Source organism: Monomorium pharaonis, chromosome 5, assembly GCF_013373865.1.
Source record: "Monomorium pharaonis isolate MP-MQ-018 chromosome 5, ASM1337386v2, whole genome shotgun sequence".
In the NCBI taxonomy this organism is placed as follows: Eukaryota; Metazoa; Arthropoda; class Insecta; order Hymenoptera; family Formicidae; genus Monomorium; species Monomorium pharaonis.
In genome coordinates this window covers 11442985-11460339 of record NC_050471.1, presented here as the reverse complement: position 1 = coordinate 11460339, position 17355 = coordinate 11442985, and the positions used below count along the sequence as shown (strand labels likewise).

The 17355-nt window shown below is 36.6% G+C and overlaps 2 protein-coding genes across 6 annotated transcripts in view; one reads left to right on the top strand and one right to left on the bottom strand.

The window, feature by feature from the left end:
- The first annotated feature begins 1141 nt into the window (after positions 1 to 1141).
- On the top strand, positions 1142 to 13389 carry LOC105835727. The gene is made up of 5 exons (XM_036287175.1): positions 1142 to 5278; positions 5388 to 6200; positions 6774 to 9347; positions 9450 to 10299; positions 10713 to 13389. The coding sequence occupies exons 2-5, from the start codon at positions 5433 to 5435 to the stop codon at positions 11930 to 11932; spliced, it is 5412 nt and encodes a 1803-aa protein (XP_036143068.1). The 5' UTR covers positions 1142 to 5278; positions 5388 to 5432; the 3' UTR covers positions 11933 to 13389.
- LOC105837174 overlaps positions 12141 to 17355 on the bottom strand; it is a 36279-nt gene continuing 31064 nt past the window's right edge. For 2 of the 5 annotated variants that reach the window (XM_036287168.1, XM_036287167.1), the window contains exon 10: positions 12141 to 16931. In XM_036287168.1, the coding sequence (XP_036143061.1) occupies positions 16361 to 16931 (571 nt within the window). In that variant the 3' untranslated portion in view covers positions 12141 to 16360. The remainder of the gene's footprint in view (positions 16932 to 17355) is intronic. The other 3 variants (XM_028192479.2, XM_036287169.1, XM_036287170.1) reach the window with 2 other exon arrangements.

The window sequence follows — 17355 nt, the reverse complement described above, 5'->3', positions numbered from 1 at the left end:
AAAAGTTCACTACATACAAAGGAATATACATGGGACGTACGATTGTTTTAAGAGCGAATGCATATTCATTGTTGAAGCATGAATTTTGTTCACTTTGTAATTCAATCGTGAACTTTTAAACACAATACCCGTGCTCTTTAATGTAAAGTTATCGTCCAATTAGCCCAAATTTATTTTTTGCTTCATTTTTATACAATTTATACAGTCTAATACAGTTATATACAGTTTAAAGAATAGATATAGAAAGATGAATTTTATAATATTGTAAAGATTCGAATGGAGGAAGTTATTCAATTTAATACATAATAATACATATTAATAATTCGCTTAAGGCGTTTATATTTTCTAATAGCTACAAATCGAAAGTAATATAATAAATAAGTAGACATAGAATAAATGTGTTTTATAAAAGTTCGAGCGATACCGTGCAATAAGAAATATTTGTAATCTTTAAAGAGCCATTGTAGATAAATATTAGAACAAAATCTAAATCCTTCCTCTAAACGAATCTTTGAATCACATTTTTGACTTGAGTCGACGTCTTGACTTCCAATATCTAGACGTCCTCGCCCCTGACTTAGCATTTGCAATACGAATTATTCCGATGAAAAAACGATTTCAAACGAATTTGCCAAATATGTACTGTAGATTTACGTGATGTATATGCTGTAATTAGTTCCACCTTATCTTCAAAATTGTTTCCTTCATTCTTTATCAGAAAGAAATATTTAGTATTCACTATTGGAGGATTGTATAAATTCGTGGGACCAAAACAAGAACGCTCAATAGTAAATGTTAAATCATATAATGACGAACTAAGCATACTGAGCATTGATAAAATGTTTCAACAATATTGCCATTTATCACAAAGATTTCGTACCTTTGGTTACATTACAATAGTTAATAAGTAACCAGTCAAACATGAAATTTGGAGCTTTTACTTGCTACATATACAAATTATTGTCGATTTGCAGTCCGAATCTCTCTCTCTCTCTCTCTCTCTCTCTCTCTCTCTCTCTCTCTCTCTCTCTCTCTCTCTCTCTCTCTCTCTCTCTCTCTCTCTCTCTCTCTCTCTCTCTCTCTCTCTCTCTCTCTCTCTCTCTCTCTCTCTCTCTCTCTCTCTCTCTCTCTGCCGTAGAAAAATTTGGATAAGTTTATTTATAACAACTTTGTAATAGATCATGGATATTAAATTTCTAAAAGATATATTTCATTTTTAGCTTTCATTATTAATCAATATATCGTCGCTTCTGAATAAAAGGGTGTTAACTTAGAAACCGTTTGAAAAGGGCGTTAACTCGGAAGCCGATTAAAAACGGCGTTAACTCAGAAGCTGGTTGAAAAAGGCGTTAACTCGCGCCCTCAAAATTTTTGCTTCAATTTAAGTTTTGACAGTATTGTTTCTACCTATATGTGCATATTCATTTTCGTTTCAATACGTTTATGTTTTAAATTAAGCACTAAAATTATTTCGGCAGTGTTGCGAAAATAAATAAAGCGAAAAATTTTAACAGGTGAATCAACGCCTTTTTCAACTGGCTTTCCACTTAATGCCTCTTCCAATCGGCTTCCAAGTTAATGTCCTTTTCAATCGGCTTCCGAGTTAACGTCCTTTTCAATCGGTTTTTGAGTTAAAACCTTTTTCAATCGGCTTCAGAGTTAAAGCCTTTTTCAAAACGGCTTCTGCCTTAACGCCCTTTTATTCGGAAGTGACAATATAAAAATATCATATATAGAGTAATGAAAAAATAAAAAATAAAAAGGAAAGTATTGAAGCATTCGTTTTTTCGTGGAATAAAGTCGTATATGCTTATGCATACACCGAATGTTGTCGTAGACACATGCGCGCGCGCTCACACACACACACACACACACACACAACAAAGGCAATGTAATAAATCGTGCAAAATATAAAAAAATTGCATTCGTGGAAAGATCGAATTACAAATTAATGAATAATCTTCGATCTTTCGTACGATTCTCTCTTCCTTCTTCTTCTCGCATTTCGTTATTTCAATGATTTTTGCACTTCTTGCCTTGTTATGTTTTTCCTCATTTGAGGAAAAAAGTTACATAATTGGTCTGTTCTTTTTCGCTGCACTGCTACACTTGTGCAATAAGTTAGAATGAAACAAATATGTATGTATCACAGTCTAATTTATTACATAAGTGCAACAGTGCAGCGAAAAAGAACAAGAACAACCTAAATGATGTCGATGAAAATACGACGAAATTTGAATATTTGAAGAGTCGAATATATATAGACGATTATGAATCTCATTTAATAATGTAAGCGGTAATAAATTGCGTGACTATTTGTTTTCCTAATATTTGATAAAAGTCGCGTGTTTACTGTATGTATATTGTAAAAATGCCAAGTAACATTTAATCATAGTTTAAAATGCGTTAAGGGTGACTTGTTATTTTGTCCATATGTGATTCATTGTTGAATCTCTAATATGTACGAAACGCATTTGCAACTTTACCATTTTAGTCGGATTTTTGTTATCTCTTTTGTATATATGTAGGTTAAATAAATAATAAAACATTTCTTACAACACTTCGCGGAAGAGTTTATGTGAAAAATTATATTTTTTATTACATCATTTGATTAATCAATTGGAATTAAATTGTATAAAGTTGATTTATATAGCTTTTTTATTATTTGTTAAAAGAATTATACGATCATACACAGATATGTTTAATAATTAAATCAAATTCATGCAAGTTATGAAAAAAAAGAATGATGAAGGGAGAGAAATGCGTTAATGTTAGTAATACTAATTAACTCTTTTTCCGTCTGTGATGATAAATAAAAGAAAGAATAAATTGTCGTGTGGTCTTGTGGTCTTAATTAACATAGCAATCGACTGGCGGATCAATACCGATGTGACCCTTAAGGTCACCTCTGATATTTCTTCTTGAAATTCAAATTATAAATGCGTGTAACTGTTAAATATATATTTTAATAAGATTAATGTAATTCACTGTGAAATTTTTAGCTAACATTCTCGCGCGCATTCGACATGAAACAGATAACGCCGTATTAGGAATATATTTTTGAAGTATATGCGTAATGTATGTAGGCACATTCTCAGCTGATACATATGTGTAGTAGAACAATAACGTGTCGCTAATCGTTACGCCAATGTGAGAATGAACTATGTGAACACAGACGCATTCAGATATTACAGATATATATTTGCAAAGAGTAATATATATTGCGCGCATTTATTTGTATGTATACGTATGTATACGTATGTATACACAATAATGCGTATAAACCTATTTATATTGTTACTATTCAGGATGGATATTTCATATGCAGTGAAGAGAATTTCCATTTATAGAGCTTAAATCGACTTGATATTTGTGAGAATATTTTTTATTTCCCGGTTGGAGACTCGCATAAAAAACATAAGCCAAACGACACTTTCGAATATGCATATGTATAGATATATGCAGGTATACGTAAAGAGAAATGTGACATGTGCATATACTTTTATGACTATGTATTATAAAGATGATGTATTTACACGCACATGATAAGGGAAGATATCCTCTTCTATTAATGGAAGAGCCTCTCGTTGATGTTTTTAATTACATAAGAAGTAACAAATATATAAAAAATATATATATGTATATGTATATATAATAAATAGTTTGTGCGTTCGTGTGTGCGCGCGCGCGCGCGCGTGTGTGTGTGTGTACACATATACGATAAGTACAAAAAATTTAAACGAAGTCTTGGCTTATTTTATGAAAAAATTCGATTAACCATATATCTTAAAGTGCTTTGTTTTCAAAATATTGGGTATTAAAGTTGAGAAAGAAATATGAAAATCTATAGAAAACGCTTATAAAAATATTTAATTTAAAATTAATATGCGTGCCTATGATATTAAGAATTATTTTCTAATATTGATAAAACTTTTAGACCCAGGGGCATGCGTATAATAATAATATTTATTTTTTAAATAAAAGAATTTAAACTAATTTTTCTAAATAATACACCACATACTAAGATTTTTAAGGAATTTAACAATTTTTTTAACTCTTAATTTGAAAGTATGAAAATTGCCTTTTTCTAGCTATTTTTGAATTAAAATATAAAATAAAAACTTATAAATAAATACTATAAATACATGAAACAGTTTTAATCTTGTGTATGTGTGTGTGTGTGTGGTTATAGGATATTTTTATAATAAAATAAGCCATGGAATATTCTCTTAATTTTTTTGCATTTAGCTATCTTTCGGTATATGCACGACCGTACACATACATACACGCGAATATAAAATTGCGTGTTTATATGTATATATCACATATATCTAGATTTTTAAGTGTAGATATTTTTTGGTAACTTGTTACTGTAATATAATTAGACCGGTTAAGTGTATATATGCATATACATATGTATGCGCGCGCGTGTGTATACACATACAAACACATATACAAATTTTATATATATATTGTAAATAAAGAATATTAGCGAAAGAGCTTCTGTCATTGCGTGACAGCTAATCAAAATTTTGTTATCGTTAAATAATGGACAACAGAGTTCTTTGATTATTCATAAGACATAGTTACTATTTTGCGTATTAAATTCGAAGATTGTAGCGATGATGCAACTTGATTTTTGTTATTCATTATGTATATTGTGTGTGTGTGTGTGTGTGTGTGTGTGTATGTGCGTGTGTGTGTGTGCGTGTGTATGTGCGTGCGTGCGTGCGTGCGTGCGTGCGTGCGTGCGTGCGTGTGCATGTACATCTTTAAGCTTAATCATCCAAGGAAACATCGATATTACTACAATGAAGAGTTGTTTGGCTTTATTTTATATATTTCTGTATTTATAGTATTTATTACATTTTTCATATGTTGATGTAATAAAGTTTTAGGTATAATTACAGATTTTCTCCTGTACATCTCTTATCTTTAAAATCTTACCTTTTTATATTTTTTAAGATATTTGAGTATAATTTTTATTACAATTTTTTGGAATTCAGAAACTTGTACTTATTATGTGCAAGCAAAATTATAGATTTTTTGTGAGGCATCATCCCTATCTTTTGTTTCAGTTTCAAATTAATTTTTTGACAGAGCACTTTCTTTGTACAAGAGACTTATTTTAATTATTTTTGTAAATCTACAAGTGAAACTATTTAAAATAAAATTTTACATGTTACATTAACTTTCATATCAATAAAAACGCAAAACAAAAGTATATTTTAATATCACTTTTCGATTAATTCGATTACTGATTTTTATCATAGGTTAAGTAAGTATTATAACGTATAAATTATTAAAAATACTCAATTTTATAGAATTATCAAATTATCACATAATGCATGCACATATCTTTTAAACATTAATTTAATTTTTTAAAGACATATACGTATATACATTTGGATTATCTAAATATCTCAAGAGAAATGTCGAAAAGTAAATTTTCACCGAAATTAGAAGGCACGGAAAATTTTGGCAGTATCGGCAATGGCGATACAAGACAAATTAAAGAAAAGAAAGTTCCATTTCGGAGTGATTTCGGAAAACGATTGCATCGTTTCCGAGTTCTAACACCACGATCGTTTATTCTTCGAGGTTCCCGTGCAATGAACGATCGCCGCTTCACGGTGAAAAGTCGAGGACGACAAGCGGCGCCGTGCTCGATAATAGCCATCGTTTACGGTCGCCTGTTTGAACTAAAGGAGTGGATGAGAGATCATGTCGATCAAGTACTAGAATATGGTGACAAATTGTTTCATATAAGCTTGACAAGGAGTCAGCTAAAAGACGAAGAGTACATGAAAACTAATCTCGTTCATAATGAGTTCTATATTGGTTTCTACAAAGTTCTGGTCAGTATTGAAGACAGCGGTATCCACGGCAATCTCTTTAGCAAGTCAATTGGTTCAGATTTGGCCGAAGGCCTTCGAAAATTTCTAAAGAGTAACGATTCCGGAGTGATCACCGTTCAGGGTACTTCCGTCGCAGTGTGGCGTCAGTCTGACGATGATGGCTTCTTCTATTATGATCCAGCATCATGCGACGAGACTGGTTTGCGTTATCCTGATGGTACTGCTTGCCTCATGAGATTTAAGAATATGAATGATTTACACGACCATTTGCTGAAGAACCTGAATTGGCGCTATGACTCTCGATATTGCATCGACAAGGTCACCGTATTGCGTGTCACAAAGGTAATAGTAACAGAATAATAATAGTACAATTACTCTCAAATTAAAACTTATATTCAAATTATATATATTCAAATTAACGCAATTATGTTTCATATATAAACGCGATTATTGTTTCATATATAAACAATAATATATAATTTTTTAGAAAAATTTGAAAATCTTGAATTTCAAAATATTATAGTTTTATTTCAATACTGTAAGTGTTATTTCAAAATTATAATATAATTGTTTTGATAATTTTATTCTAAGAAAATTATAATCTTCGATTTGAACATGTAGTATTTTCTATCCAACATTTTTCCTTTCCATTCAAGAAAATTATTCTTAAATAACAAAAATATCATTTTCTTGGTTAACCTATATAAAATTTTAAAATAAATCTTCATGCAAGTAAATCTTTTTGACTTAACGCAATATGATTTTATTTCAAGATTTCCGTTTTGAAACTATAGATATTGTCAAAACAAGAATATTCTTTAATTTCTGTATAGTGATAAAGTAGTAGAAAAAAGTTTAAATATTTTTTACATAAAAAGATTTTTATATAAGAAAAAAATTATATAAAAATCATAGGTCGGCCGTGGATTCGTTGGTCGTCTAGATGTCATCGGTCCGCCAATAGTTCGGAAAAGTGTATTACGATCTATTAATCATGTGGATATCGATGATCACAAAGTGGATTGCACTAAGCCTCTGCCTAAAGAGGAAACGTTGCAAACACTCGCAAGGATTGAGAAAGAACCGTTGTTCATCACTATTTCAAATTATAGTATCGATCGAAGTTTTGCTACGCAGTTGCTGGTGAATCGAAATGATTTTGACACGGGATATTCATATGATGACATGCGCGTGAACGTCCCGTCCACATTTAAAGAATTACCCGGTAAAATAGCGATTCTTCATGGTCTGACCCATGAAGAGAGTGATATGTATAAGGGCAAGGGTGAACAAAATGTAGCAAATTGTGTAATGGCTATCGCTATGAAGAAAGTGCATCCAGTAAAGACATGGATGATATCGAAGCTGGACGAAATTCTAAGGTTAGGCGACTTACTATACGCTAATGTTAAATTTAACAAACCAACAATAAAGATGATGACGGCTGCCGATTTAAACAACACAAAAATCCAAATAGAAGATCGTAAACTAATAGTAGATGTCGACTTAATCACCGTGACTGGTACAATTAATTCAAAAGTACCACCGGTTTTGAACCTGAAACAGGCAATGGAAGAGTTTTTTCTGCTGAACGAGGAAGGTGTGATCGAAACGACTTCAATGGCAATGGCAGTTTGGAGTCAGGATAGCTGTTACTATCTTTTCAATCCGCGATCTTGTGATGCTGCCGGGATCAGGATAAGGGAAGAGAAGACTGTTAAAATTGCAAAGAGAGATAAGGAAGAGGAATTTGAACAAAACGATGAGAAGGAGGTAGGAAATTGTTGCGTGATTCGATTTCCAGATGTGAACTCTTTGGTTGCGCTATTCTTAAAGAACGTTGATCCTACGAAAAAGAATGATCGGTTCATTATCCGACATATCACAATCATGGACGATGTGCCTGGCACTCGAGCTTGGAATGACTTTCAGCCCGGCATAGCTGGTAAAACATGGGTATTGCGAGGTAGAATATCCAACATGGATGAATCATTCGAGGAGAACCAAGGACTTCAAAGTCTCGCCATGTCAGTTGTGGCCTTGGTGAATGCGAAGGAAACACCAGCAGCAAAATGGAACAGCGAGACCATCGATGAAGTAATTAGGGAAGGCGACACTTATTATAATTGGTGCAAACCTGCCGAAATGGAAGAAAAAAGATTATTTCTTGTTCGGGATCTCAAGAAAAACTTGTACTTTAAAAATAGAAAAGTAACTATCGATATCGAAGAGGCAACGGTTGTCGGGGATTTATTGGCATCGGATGATTCTAAAGCGCTAACTTTGGAAGAAGGATTACGTCAATTTTTTGAGATCAAACGTTACGGAGTAATTGAGACGAAAAAACTTTCAGCAGCTGTGTGGAAAGAGGAAGAGGAGATTAAAAACAAAGATAAAAAAGAGGAGACATTTTATTATTATTTCGACCCGAACCCTCGTGATAAATTAGGTCAATTGTCGACAGAGAGAAACGAAGAGAATTCTGCCTGCTTGGTGCGTTCTTCGAATCTTTCAGCGTTAACAGATCTTATTAAGAACAATGCGGGAAAAGATGTTGAAGGCGGAGACGATTTTATGATACACGAGTTGAAGAATGTTTTTATCGGTGCGTTGATGACAAACGAGGAAATCGAGGCAGACAAACAGATACCAATCATGCCAAATTTGAATAATTATTCCAACTTAGGCAACACTGGAGCTTTACTTTTAGGTACCATCGATCAAAAAAATGAAATGACTTTTAAACGACCAACGAGAGATAAACAACAGGCCGCTAATTCTCTGACAACATTGGCTATGACAAAACTTTATGATCCTTTTCTATGGTATCGCGAGCTTGTAGATGACATTTTGAGAATAGGCGATAAATTCACCAACAAGAATTTGATGAATCTACCTGAAGTGGAAACTGAGGAGGAACTACCTCGAAATTATCTCCTCCCGTCGGAAATCACAGAGGATTTCGCCATTGGAGTTAATCGAATGTTGATCGATCTTGAAGAAGAATCCATTACCGGAAGAATGACTGACGTGACGAGACTGTTGGAACAGTTTTTTGAAAAAAATGCGATGGGAGTATTTCGTCAGGGTGACGTAATGATGCCGATTTGGAAAGAGGGCGAAGTGTTCTTTACAATGGATCCCAGAGGCAGGGACGTTCAGGGCGAACCGAGAGATGGAACTGCGGCAGTAATGTGGTTCACCGATATTCCTTCATTAGCTGGTGTCCTTCGGGCAGTTGCACGGGAGGTTGACGATTTTGTCATCGATGCTGTCTCAATCGAGAATGTTTATGAGACACGAGTGACTGAAGCTGAACGTGTTAAGAAGACAACTTCTGGTGAAGATTTGTGGCATCATTTTCCGAAACTCGACAACGGTGTTTGGCACATCGACGGTAACATCACTATGACGCACGAAATGTTGAACAAAGCAAATCACGGCAAGCAAAGTGCGGCTATTGCAGCGATGGCTATCGTCTTCTCCAAGGTTTCTTTCTCTCTCGCTTTTTCTCTTTTATATATATATATATATAAAATTTTTATTTGTAACTAGATTGTGCTAAATGACTAACATAAAAAATTAATAAAGGTCTATCAACCGAGACAGTGGACATCATCAGTTCTTGACGAAATTATCATTACTGGCGATAAGTTGCATTCAAAGTGTGTCGAAAGACTCGGCAACGATTCGATACCCCTAATAAATGAGATCATTAGTGAGTTTTTTCTGTCCTCCCGGCGCATCGTTCTAACAATCAAGGACTGTGTTGAAGCGGGTAGTCTTGCCGGGAAACCTCCCAAGATTCAAAATTTGCAGAACGGTATCGACAGTTTTTTCAACAAGTACGAAGCTGGCGTGTTGACTGTGCGAGGAAACCTAAATCTAGCTATATGGAAGGTTGATAACGCATATTATACTTTGATACCTGATTGGTCTACTACTACAGAAGAAAATCGTGAATCTCCAAATACTGTATCTACGATACCGCGAGTGATTAGGTTTAAGGACACGCGTCTTCTCGTAGAATATCTTCTGTGCCATTTGGGAAGCGAAGGCGATTATCAGATTACCGCGATCGACGTACAGGACTGGGATAAACCACTACCTTGGGAACTCGATCCTAGTCCGGCGATTCGACGGGCAAATCTGCCTCCTTTCAACGCTTACAGAAAATTACGAGGCGAAGCGCGTGCTATCTTGCGCGGAAGCTATCATCAGGGCGACAAGATCTTTCCAGAGACGCTGCGCGGTCGACAAACAGCAGCAAATTGCGTTGTTGCGCTCGGTATGTCGGTTGTCAAGAGTCCCGTTACTTGGACAAAGAAGACTATGGACGAGATCTTAGCAATTGGCAGTAGCGTTCATCAAGAGACAAGAAGAAACGTATCTACCGAATTGAGACCGAAACCGAAGGACATTATCAGAATATTTCATATAGGTATGTCTGTACATCTTTCTTTTTTGTTGCTTTAAAATTTATTCTGAGAACTGTATACAAACAATACTGTGTGTTAAAAAAAAGAAATGTCATTAAATAAGCTCGAGTTTACAAAGTAACAATTATGAAAAAAGAATAGTAAAAAAACGAGCTCAAAGATCTAAGAAAATTGTAAGATGTAATTTATTAATATTACGTAAGATGTTTCGATTATATTACTTATTGTTAGTCATCCTCAGTCATAATAACAACAAGTTTGCGTTATTAAAGCTAAACATCAGATAATGGTACAGTAGAGAATCAAATGAGAATGAGGAATCAACAGTGTTTATTTGTGTGTTCTTTTCTTTTAAATATCCTTGTTAATGTAATTTCTCTAATATTTATAAAAATGATTAAACTTATTTTTTCAGGTGTTAATATTTTAACCGTTGACGTCGAATCTAACACCGTGACTGGTCTGATTATACCTTTTGTCTCAGAAGATAATAAAAAGGATCAAGAAGAGGCAAAAGAAAGGACTGACAAAGACAAAAAGAGAGCGACTCGACGAGAACAATCGCTATCTTCTCCAATTTTACTCGAGGAAGGTTTGCAAAAATTTTTTCACGATAATCGGGCCGGTATTCTAGTAACCGATCGCGGTATGATTGCCATTTGGAAGGATCTAGGAGTTTACTTCATGTACGATCCTAGAGCCAAAAGTGATCAAGGTCTACCGGATTCCCGTGGAACCTCATGTGTAATGTGGTTTGCTTGCATGAAACCTCTATACGATATAATTTTGGCGAATATTGATTCACATGAGAGACGTGGAACTTTCGAAATTTGTCGGGTAATCGTAAAAAACGTCATGCTCGAAGCATTGCCATGTCCAGATGGTTTTCAACCATATTTGGATCGTACCATCCCAATTACCTATCCAATTATCCTTGAAAGGACAGTAATGTTAAACGTGGAGCCGTTGAGCAGATACAAGATCGTGGATGAAGAGTTAAGCGTTCTGCATGGCAGTCTGCACATGAATCATCGCGCCTTCAGCTTGAGAAACAGGGGTCTGCAGAGTACAGCAATCGCGGCGGTCGCCGTTGTAGTTGGATTATTGCATGTGCCATCCACGTGGACCTCCGAGCTGATCGATGCGGTGGTCAGGTACGGCGACTCGTTGTACTCGGAGAGTGCCCGAGTCGCTCGATCGGGTGTCAGAAACCTATCGCCCAGCGAGTTGCTCACCGTGTTCATCGTAGGTGATTCGAAGGTTTCTATTCACATTCACGAGCACACTACCGCAGGAATACTTGACGTCTTTGATCTGTATGAGGCGCTGACCATGTTCTTCCGCGCCAATTGTGCTGGAATATTACACACAACCAACCTGGCAGTGGCTGTGATGCAGTATTATGGTAAATTCTACATGTTCGACCCATGCTCAAGAAACGATCGGGGTAGACCCACATACGACGGCGCTGCGTGTATGTTCAAGTGTAACAGTATCGTAAAAATGGCCAAGATATTCGTAGCCAATTGTAATCTCAAACGGCCGAACATATACACTTTGAACGCGGTAAACGTATTGAGCCTGCATTTCTTTTCGATCACGAGAAACGTTTCTCCATCTAAACATCAACATTAAGTCTTATTTCTTAGTGACTTTTCCTTCTTACGATCTACCAAGTAGATACAGCGATATGAAATATCTTAAAGTCGTAATAAATCTATGTAAAAGTTTCAGAATTTGTGAAAATAATCCACGATTTTCAGACTGACGCATACAAAACTTTCGCGTTTTGCTGAACGAAAGATAAATGGAAGTGAGAAAGAATTCGTACACGCGGCCGACAACGTTCTCAAAGTGCTAATTTTATTTATAGGTTTTCTTTATGACACAAATCACTTTTAGCATCTACATGAGTAGGAGTACAGACTATACGAGAATGAATGATACAGATCGCTTATTAATGTAAATACAATGTTCCTTTTTCTCAATTACACGCGCGCTATCAGCCTAGATACTTAGAAAACACTGTACAACGCAGCTGAGAACTGTCGATTGATACTATACAATATGATACAATTATTCTTTTGAAGCGAGACACGAGCTTCGAACCCGTCTCGATCGGCACGAGCTTGGTCACCCCTCGTCACCGGTGGAAAGGGGTCATCTGCGACTCGCAAGCAAATCTCGATACCCTCTCTTCTCAAGTAGACTGTAGGCCGTATCGAGCGAGTTTGCTCGCATTTCGTGTCCCAGGGATACATTTCTCTTTCCATACCCGGTAACGTCGAACCACGAACGAGTGATCTGCCACCGAATCCTAGGTGACATCGCCTTGTCGGTCCTAATAGAGGGAAAGGGAGACAGCGAGCGAACTCGAGATAGTCCATGACGTTTTCTTTCCTCGTAGGAAAGGCGAGAGAGATACCGCTTCTCTCGTAGCATCGAAGAAAAATCGGTCCCGCTCGCGTGTCACTCTTATAGCGGTCATCGCCATGTACAAGTGCACGTACGATAATGAAACAATCTCGCACGAGACTTGACGAGTCTCGTTTTCGCCATACTACGTCTCTATTGCCGCCGCCGCCTCCTTTTCTCTCGCACTTGTCTCTCGTGAGACGTTGCTGGTTGTCCTTGTCCCGTACTTATTCGATAGGTAGGTACTTCGGTTCTTCGATCGAACGTCCTTGTACGCGCGAGAGTCTACATTTCGATCGTATACATACAGATCGTTCAATGAAACAAATTAACTCGCGAAAAAGTTTCTACTAAATGCCATTTTCAGTCTGTTAATGAGTTCGATCGACAAACGAAGAAGGCGGGAAGGAAAGGAGAGAATGTGTTGACTTGACGAGTGATAAGGGCGATGGAAGGAAGGAGAAAAAGGCGAATTCGCATCAATAGCCTATGCTTCACGGCCGACAGAGAACCAAGTTGAATGAAATATAAATGTCAAAAAACAATATGTATTATCAGTAATATTGGCATGACGTTGTTATGGCACGTTTAATTTGCTGCTATACTCGGCGATGCGTTCCTATAGCGGCTCTTGCCGTGTTCGCTGTATAAACATCGAATCATTTCAGTCGATGAAATAAAAAATAAGAAAAAAAAAGAGTATAAAGAGGGAGAAACACATTGCGGAAGGGAGAGAAGGGAAAAGATATTGTCATAGACGTTCGCGCGCATCTTCGTACAACGTCTACTTCCGTTACGTAGCGCACGAATGCGCGCAATCTCTCGTTCTTTCATTGGCACCTCCATTGCACTTTCCCATGCGCCGCAACAAATGCATTTTATAAAATGTATTTATTTTATGTACAAAAAAGAAAAATTGCTCTCTGAAGAATAAACTCTTACGGAACAATCGTTATATAAAGGACCTCTAGCGCATTTCTTTCCGGTTCGATGCTAGATAATAGAAAAAAATTAAGATTGCATCAAAATGTCGCATAACGGAACGAGATCAGTCATTAACAATTCTCATTGCAATTCTATATTCGGCATGCTCGAAATTGCGCACACGTGATTTTAGCTTTTTATAAAACGTACTATCGTGTGTGTAAATATGTTATTGTAAAAAGATTTTTTAAAATTGTTACATTCGTAAAAATGTAAAACATGCATCGTAAAAGAATAAAAAATTTAAAAATTAACAACGTTAAAAATTTTAATAAAGCAAGAAAGATAAAAAGCTAGTATTCTTTTACAAGATTGCACGAACCATCTTTTAGCGTATGATTAACAATTCTATTCTATTCACAAAAAGAGACTGTTGGCTTAGATTTTTTTACAACACAGAAATGCGTGACACAATGAAGAATATTCATTCTTTCATATCATTTCGCCAATTAATTGGTCTAATTAAATGTCCAAATAGTACGTTTTACATTTGCACGTTACACCGATATACGAGATAAACAATATAATATATATTATGAAACATAAGAAAAAAACATAGTTTGCCGATAAAAAATATTTATAACGTCATTTTGCATCTAGAAACAAACACTTGTACTATTCTATAATATTCGAAACCACATGCAAAACTTCGTTAATGAAAAGAGAGAAAACTGAAACGTTAGTAAAATCTAATATTGTTTTATCTAGGATATCATAAAACCTTTTTCCTAAAATCCTCTCCTAATCATCGTTCATTGAGCGATTGTTTCAACGATAAAAATTTTCTTTCTACTTCGCGATTTAAGAGAGAAATTTATTTCTCTGATGCGGAATTTCATATATACGGATTATAAATTGGCTAATCTTTAAGTCGCATCGGACATTGCTATACGTTTATCGAACGCTCATGTCACGTTAATATGTGAGAAGGGAAAAAGAGGAGCAAAAAATATTTCTATAAAGACGCGAACATGAAGGAGAAATATAAGAGGAAGAAATGAATATATAGGATAAGATCCATTAAAAATACCTTTTTTGACATTAGTCATAAGTGACTCAATGTGTAGTTCAGTCCAATCTTTTTGTAAAAGACGAGAGTCTTTCGATTCAGGTCCTTTCTTTCTTTATTTCTTTTAATTTATTGCGGTTATTGTCTTTGTTTTCAATCAAAAGTGTGAATTTGTCGATTGACAACAGACATTATTATCTATTCGGGAAAAGAATTTAAAAAAAATGAAAACATCGGCATGATGTAAAGTTGATTGCAACAGCGATAATATAAACACGAAATTTAATAGGTATTATTAGAATTAATACGCAATTAATACTAACGTATCAATACGCGCATTCATACTTAATAATTAACAGCGTGTTATATTCCGCACAAATAAAAAGGTTTCTTTGACAAGTTTTACAGAAACACGTCTTTAAAACCTTGCAATTGTATAACGCCATTTATCAATTGTAATATTATTAAAAATGAAATAAGGAAAGTGAAAGAGAAGGGAGAAAGCGAAGAAAAATATATTCGAGTAGAAAGTTAATGGGGAAAGGGGGGAAAGTCGGTAATAAGGATCTTACACGCTAATCAACCGTACTGTATAGACTTTTAAAAAAATAACAAATTGCATATACATAGAAGTTAGGTATCTTGACACACTTGATGTGTGAGGTGAGGTCGAATAAACAAATGACAAAAAACGCATCACGCGCGCACGCGCATGTGTGCGCGCCGTTTCGTTCTTTCTTGCGGATCTTCTCTGTTTTACGCTTCTAGTTACACTTGTCCGCAATATAATTATTTTCCTAGAGTATAGTAGCTGGCACAGGAACATGACTCTCAGTCATTGGCATCACAACGTAACAAGGACTACAAGCTGCGTCACGCGCACCTTCAATGAGCTTGCTTTCTCAGTCGCATTATTATCAGACGTGCACCTTGCTCTTCCCCAGCTTCGCAAGCATACATGCACATATATTCTCTCACGCTTACATTTGTCTTTTTGCCGAGCGGGTGACTACAACCAAATACTTGGTCCTGAGTATTTCTGCACATAGTATTTATATCTGTTCTTGCGTTAACACGTATATAATGTCTTGATCATTATTCCCGACTTTGGACACTGGATGACTTCTATTATGGCGAATAGACAAGAACGAGGCCAGGAGAGAACGATCGAAGGCGACGCTATAAATCCACAATAACGATACAACGATTCGCACAATGATTTTGCGTACCCATACAAATTCAAATCGTCGATAATACACCACTTAGATTGTAGTTTGCGTCTTCCAACGAAGTGTGATCAATTACTCATAAACGATCCTCACTTAAATGATTTTTTCAAGCATCTCGAAAATACTCTCCTCAAACCTCTGTCTGACAATCCTCCAATCAGAATCGGAACTGCGAGAGAAAGGCTAGACAAAAGCGAGATTCTTGTTTGGTCTCCCCCCCCCCTCTCTCTCTCTCTCTCTCTCTCTCTCTCTCTCCCCTCTCCTCTCTTTGTCCCGCTCTCATCCGCCAAGTCTCTCTTTTGGTTTTTCTATCATTATCTCAGTCAATTCCTCATCATCCAGTCTTCTCATCGCGTGCATACGTAAACGGACCCTATAGATGACACCGCGTGTAGCAACAGTTCGGTCACGTGGGTCCGGCCGGGGCTACGTAACACTGATCGCCGGGTTGGAGGGGCCCGAAGGTGCGGGCTCGCTCTTAATACATTGTCCAGTCAGTTGGTTCACGCTTAGCGGGTTGTTAATGTCGTGAGGATTCGTGCCAACGGGATTGCGGTGAGGCTGCGGAGGTGGTTGCGGCTGTTGCTGCTGTTGTTGCTGCGTTGCCGCTGACGTCACCGCCGATCCGGCCATCGCCATCGCTGCCGCCGCTGCCGCCGCCGCCGCCGCTGCCACCGTCGTCGTCGTCGTGGTCGTCGTTGTCGCCATCGGCGGTTGGTTCGTGTTCGACAGAGATGGAGGCGGCACCGGGGGCGTCAACGGACACGGGCATGGACTGGCCAGGCTCGAGGGCGATGGTAAGACCAACGAAGGGCTCGCCAGACTAGACAATGCGGATAGGCCCCCGGGACTACTCAGAGACTCGTCCTCTTCGGGAGTTCCCGCCTCTCCTACGCTACCCAGGTTATCCTCCGAATGGTCATCCTCGGCTTCACCGTCAGCTTCGCCGTCGCCGTCTCCTCCCTCCCCCATGTATCTGACACATTTCTTCTTACGTCTGCAAATAACGACAGGAAATCGATTAGTGCACGCTCATCTAGGTGCGCTCGAAAAACACAATGTAATTTGTTTTTCGATTGCTGCAATTTCCATCTGTGAGAGATTATTATTTATTTAGATAATAACGTATCGTTAATTTTTTTATTTATACATGTTGTTTACTAGGAAATAATAATTAGAACCTTGCCTCGATCTAATGTTACGATAAATCAGGTAATGGCCGAACAACGTTCAAGTTTTATTTTAATTTGGCTTTTGTTTCTGAATTCTCTTCAATTGTCTCTGCACTTTACGCTGAACTTGATATTTAATGGAATTCTCACTGTTGGAAATGCATAGTGTCCATGAAAAATGTTACATCTAAAGTTGTTACCAACTTAAAAAAAAGGAAAGGAAAAAAAAAAGAAACATGCGATTACTCG